Below are 6,190 nucleotides of genomic sequence, written 5' to 3' on the forward strand. Positions count from 1 at the left end.
GCCTGATTCACCATCACAAGTGTTAACTATTCATACATGTCCGCAAATTATTGTTAAATTTACCATCATTTTTAAACTTACTGCCAGAAAACCAGCAAAGCCCTTTAGGTAAGGGAGGTTGGTGTTAGAATGTGTTGTCCGAGTTGAAGAAAATATGTCCCAAATCTTAGGTAATTGTGGAACCATAAATTCATGGATATCTTCAACTTAGTTAAATCTAGTAAGATTTTCAAAATCATCTACTATATCTATAAGACATAACGGGACCTTATATGTACTAGAAGAAAATAAGATACAAACAAATATATACAAAATATAGAATTTGCAAAATAATAAAACATCATCTTCTCCTTCAACGTGATTGTCATAAAATTTAAACAACTCCTCAATTCTTGATCTAATAGCTTCTTTTTTGTTTGAGAAGTATGTTAGAAAGAGGTCACCGCATGCTTTATTTGAATTGATCGGAATCGAAGCTCCTCGGTCTGCAATACCAAGCAGCAATGAAACGTCTCTTCTTGTGAAGGCAACCGGAACGCCTGATCAAGTTAAATGATTAGTTGACATCTACCAACATATACATAAGTATTCGCCACACGATGAGCCTAATACGATATCGTATCAGGCCCACGTTAGGCCTGATACGATATCGTATCAGGCCTAAAGCCCCTCATTTGCAATAAGAACAGACTATCAGTGCCATTAGCTGACAAAAATATTCACCTTTACAAAATATTGGATTTTACTATACAACTACTTCGTAATAAAATTACATTGTACCTGAGAATCTGAAGGTTTGAGTACTTGAATCCCAATTTTGAAATATATTGGCCAAAATACCACGGATATGTTGCATATCTTGTATGATAAAAAAATGCTAAAGGGTGACTGTTTGATCATTGTTATGTGTCGGTCATGTAAAATCACAGATCCATGATGTCTTCCTTTCTTTGTGGATATTTGAAAAAAACTTTTAAAGTGACATAAGATACTGTTCCAATACAATTTTTGTCCAACTTCCACTGAACCCTAAATTTTGAAAATTTAAAAATTTTAATAATCATTCTCGTTGAGCTTTTCAAAATCATAGAGTTTTAGATTAACAGAGTTTAGAAAGGTGATACCTTTACAGATAATTGAAGTGGAGAGGATGATACACCCGATCTCCTTCTTTGCGCCATTATAAAAGAATATTATTGACGGAATAAAACCCTACACCTGAGCCTCGCAAACACTGAATTTTTAGGTCTAAATGCTAGATGCCGCTTGATAAAGGTACGAAGACATTACGTAGGGTTTTACTAGGGGGATGATTTCGTCATAATATTGGAGCTGCAATCGGAGACTTACGAAGAACACTCAGGCATGCACGAGTTGACAGACGGAGAGAGAAAAATAATCGTACTATTATTTTTAAATCAAAATAATTCAAAATGTGGTTCGGATGTTTGAAAAATCACAATGAAAGAAGGGAGGTTGGCGGGAGGGTTAAAATGAAAATTTCACATGATTTAACTGCACCCTTTAATAAATACAGAATTAGGATATATATATATATATATATATATATATATATATATATATATATTTTTTTTTTTTTTGATAAATATAATATTCAAAATACGTCTTTTGAATAAATTATTACCGTATTTTCTTTGGTCTCTTCGTGGGTGGCACGCATTCATGGATCCATCTCCTTTCCTCTGCACTCATCTGTCTGTTCGCATGAGCAACAGTAGATGTACATCTTGTCATGGCATGGAGCAGTGAATGGACGGATCGCTATCTCTTTCTACGGACACTTAAAATATATAAACAGTTTGTCCGGATATGATTCCCTCCAGCCGTTCAAAAATAGTTATTAAAAAGTAAAGATTTGACAGAAAGTCAAAAACTATTGTTGGATTCTTATTTGTTTAGTACGGCGAGAAGTAGGCACACTATTGTGATAGGGAGCTAAACTGATAAAGTAGGGAATTACTTAGCTGGACCCAATAAAACACCAACTTGGATGGTGTATGGGTCTCTTTGAATGAATAATATTAAAAGATCACTCATCTTTTTTTTTATAAAAAAAAACTTTTACTTTTATAATAATTTTAATTAAAATTACGACAGAATAAAAATTAATTCATCCTAATTAAATTATTTTAATATTATATGACAATTTTAATAAAAATTACTATAATTTAGAATACTTTCATCAAAAGTATTTGGATCAAAACTTTTACAATATATTAAAATAAAAATAGAATTGTACATTTTTTGATATTTTTTTAATATAAAATTCTATTTTGATGATAACAAAAATGGAAGGTGCCTTTTTAATTTTTATTCAAAGTATACCATATGGTTTGTTTGATCAATTAAAATACACTAATTCACCTGTCTATTTATTTCAAACATTTATATAAATTTATATATATTCAAGCCAACTATTTATAATATTTGTACAAATTTATTATAGAGAATCAAACTAAACAATAAATATTTTCATCTAATTTTGATATCAAATTCATTAAGTTAATCAAACACATCATTCCTACCTTAGTACCAAGTTGATTATGAAAACTATTTCAGTTCTGTTTCTAGTTTATATATTGTTGAAAAAAATATTAATTTAGAAGTTAAACATAAAAATATTTTGCATTAATTATTTAAATGTCGAGGTAAATTATCTGATATTACATTAGATTTAAAAAATGTAAGTAGATTTGTGGGTTGCTAATTTGCTATATTAATTTATTAACATAAGTTAGTGCTATTATGTTTTTTTTCAGATAGGAGAGGTTCAAAAATTTTGATCTCTCTAGAGAGAAATCATGTGTACTACATGAGAAACAAGCTCACGTGACACAAAAGAACACATCCGTAAAAGAATTTAACTAAAAATTCAGGTATAGAAGAAAGTTTACATTAAAACAATTTTAAAAGAAAAGTTTAGATTAGATAGTGTGAAATGAGAAAGTTTATTATTACACTCCATAGTTGGAGTCAATCTTACAATGTCCCCTATAATTAAGAGGTGAAGAAGCGCTGATATCGAAACCAATCTCCTTCCTTTTCCACAAACGTCGTCGATTTACTTCAGCATTACCTCTTTAATGACTCTCTCCAACTTAATCCACGAGTCTCCACCAAGTGAAGCTGCCTTTACTGCTTTCACCTTCCATTCCAATGCTTTCCTCTTCATCTCCTTCCCCTTCTGCCCTTCCATCAATTCCTTGATCAACCTCTCCACCTCCTCCCTCTTCACCTCCTCCCCAATCTCCATCCCGATGCCCCATTCCGAGCATAAGTACCTACAATTCGGTTGTTGGTCTGAAATGAAAGGCCAACAGATCATGGGAACTCCGGCGCTTATGCTTTCCATTGCAGAATTCCATCCGCAGTGAGTTAAAAAGCCTCCGACGGCAGGATGAGAGAGCACCTCCCTTTGTGGGCACCAGTTCGTGACGAAGCTCCTTTCCTTTATCTCAGTAGCGATCTCCGCCGGAAGCAATGCGGTCTCACCTTCAATAAGGTCGGGTCGAGTAACCCACAGGAATTTGCACCGGCTGTTGGCCAAACCCCAAGCGAACTCAATAAATTGGTTGCTGGTTAACACGGTGAGGCTGCCAAAGTTGACATAAAACACGGACCCCTGTTTTTGCTCATTCAGCCACTCGATGCAATTTGAGTCCTCCTTCCACAGGTTTACTCTGAGCGAATTATGATCAGGAATGTATTGAGAAAGCAGAGACACGGGACCGATGTCGTACACCGGCGGGGTTAGCACCGATGACAACGCCTCGATGACCGGGGTGTCGAGGTCATGGAAAGTGTTGAAGATGATAGCCGAGGCATCGCGCGATGCATGTGTTTCCTCCCAGCAGTCGTTTAGCATGATGTCGAGCGGATTGGTCGTCCGTATAAAACTTGGTAGATCTTTCAAACGGATGTTTGGCATTCCTGGAATCCAATCTATGACGGTGTCTAGGAAAGAATTTGTGAGATCTTCTTCACCTATTTATTTATTTACTAAAAATTAGCTTCGTTAATCATAAACGATTGATATTAATGAATAAAAATTGAAATTGTTTCATTACTTCTTAAAGGGATGATGTTTCTCTGGATCAACTCCTTGATATAAAAGCTCCCCAAGTAGCCGACGGGGCTCACCGAGCAGAAGAAGATGTTAGGGACGGATAATTCGGTTGTGACAGCGAGTGTGAATGTGGTGAAGGCGTCGGAGATCACGCAGCTGACACGTGGCCCTCCGGAGCAAGGGTCGTTTAGGGTTGCAATGAGGTCGCGAAGAGGAGCGACACAATGGCGCTTGATGGATAGGTATAGGGCGATGAAATCTTGGCTCCTGTCGATGTCGTCATCCGGAAACGATATGCCATCGGGAATGGTGGCGAAGCGAAAGTTCGGGAGGCCGGCGAGGCAGGCTGGGTCAGCTTTCCTGAGGCTGCGACGGTGGTTGAATTCGGTGTTGACGAAGGTGATGTGGAAATCCATGAAGTGGAGGGCGTTGGCGAAATGGAGCATAGCGTTGATATGGCCTTGGGTTGGCAATGGAAAGCAGACTGCGTGGGGCTTGTCATTTGCCATGGGATCGATCTCTCCCTATGCTCTTTGTATTTGCACTGCAATGTTTTTGTGGTTTGTAGATCTTGCTAATTACCCTCATCTTATATTCAAGATTGATTGATATCTTGGCGTAGCCAGGGCAAAAACACGATAATTTTATATAAAGGTAGATTGTCGGTCAAGGACCCCATCTTACCAAATTAAATATACAGGATGATTGGTCTCATCCAAATTAAAATTTCCATCACCTACTAAAATAAATAAAAAAATACAAATAAATTCTTATGGACGATGCAGTGCCACAGATAATTCAAACTTCTCAAATAAAATTCGAATCTTCATTGTCTAAACAATCTGTCCCATTGTCTATAATGACACTATAACTCAGGCAGGTGAAGTGTATATCTTCAATCATAGTCGCGTTCAATGAAATACAGATTTTCTTAGAACTAAAATATCTTTTTGGTTTCTGAATCGGTTTTCTCGGGGGAACACAGATGTCTTGTTATTTTCTGAATCAATTATCTGTGGTGCTGAATGAAGTTAGTGGCTCCCGTGCAAATCTGAGGCTTTCGGGACGCTAGCCATTTTCTTTGGTCTCTCTATGGGGAGATCAGATCTTCTGTCCCCAGATTTTCGTGTCCTCATATTCTCTTATTGATCGGATGAATAAGATCATATCTCAAGGATACAGTACATATTACGAGGTTATAATGACCGTTCGATCGACGAAGAAATATGAAGACACGAAAATCTCGGAACAGAGAATCTGATTTCCTTCTTGGGTGGGCACGCGTTCATGATCCATCTTCTTTCCTCTGCACTCATCTGTTTGTTCCCATGAGCAACCCGTTCGGATCCTCTGTCCCGAACTACCTCTGTCCCCATGTCCCACTGCTGATCGAACGGTTCAAATTGTATCTCAAGGATGTATTGTATATCACAAGAATATTACACACATCTTAAAGATGTCATGCATCCTTGAGATGTAATCTGGACCGTCCAATCGGTAGTGGGACATGGAAATAGAGATAATTCGGGACAGAGAATCCGAACTGATGAGCAACAGCCAACAATAGATGTACATCTTGCCATGGCATGGAGCAGTGAATGGACGGATCGCTATCTCTCTACGGACACTTAAAATATATATAAACAATTGGTACCGGATATGATTCCCTGCAGTTACTCTATTATGTTTTCAAAAAACTAGTTATTTTAATATTAATTAATTTTTTATGTGTTATGAAAAAGTAAAGATTTGACAGTAAAAGTCAAAAATTATTGTTGCGTCAGAGAGTAGATCCAGCAATAGAGATTCTTATTTGTTTAGTACGGCGAGAAGTGGGATCGAATTCTCTCATCTCTGAGATAAAATCTCCTGAGTCAGTTTTTTATGATTTAGAGAATATGTCATTCTTATTTTTATTTGTGGTTGGATTATGATTATAATTCGGCCGTAAATGATTATGATTTCTTCTTGGATTCATCTTCCTCATCAGATTATAGTTTTTATTCGGAGCCCAGTAATCTGACCACTTATCCACTATCGGAGGCCTTCGGGCGGCCTCCGACCACCCACTTCGAACAAAACTATAACCTAATGGAGACGGTG

At 36.9% G+C, this 6,190-nt stretch overlaps 1 protein-coding gene across 1 annotated transcript; it reads right to left on the reverse strand.

Annotated features, from left to right (window-relative positions):
- Window positions 1-2,898: 2,898 nt before the first annotated feature.
- LOC122019664 (7-deoxyloganetin glucosyltransferase-like) lies at window positions 2,899-4,707 on the reverse strand. Its single transcript, XM_042577123.1, has 2 exons — window positions 4,089-4,707; window positions 2,899-4,005 (listed from the first exon to the last, which is right to left on the reverse strand). The coding sequence occupies exons 1-2, from the start codon at window positions 4,594-4,596 to the stop codon at window positions 3,083-3,085; spliced, it is 1,431 nt and encodes a 476-aa protein (XP_042433057.1). The 5' UTR covers window positions 4,597-4,707; the 3' UTR covers window positions 2,899-3,082.
- Window positions 4,708-6,190: the final 1,483 nt, after the last annotated feature.

This window comes from Zingiber officinale, chromosome 1A (genome assembly GCF_018446385.1).
Source record: "Zingiber officinale cultivar Zhangliang chromosome 1A, Zo_v1.1, whole genome shotgun sequence".
Classification (NCBI taxonomy): domain Eukaryota; kingdom Viridiplantae; phylum Streptophyta; class Magnoliopsida; order Zingiberales; family Zingiberaceae; genus Zingiber; species Zingiber officinale.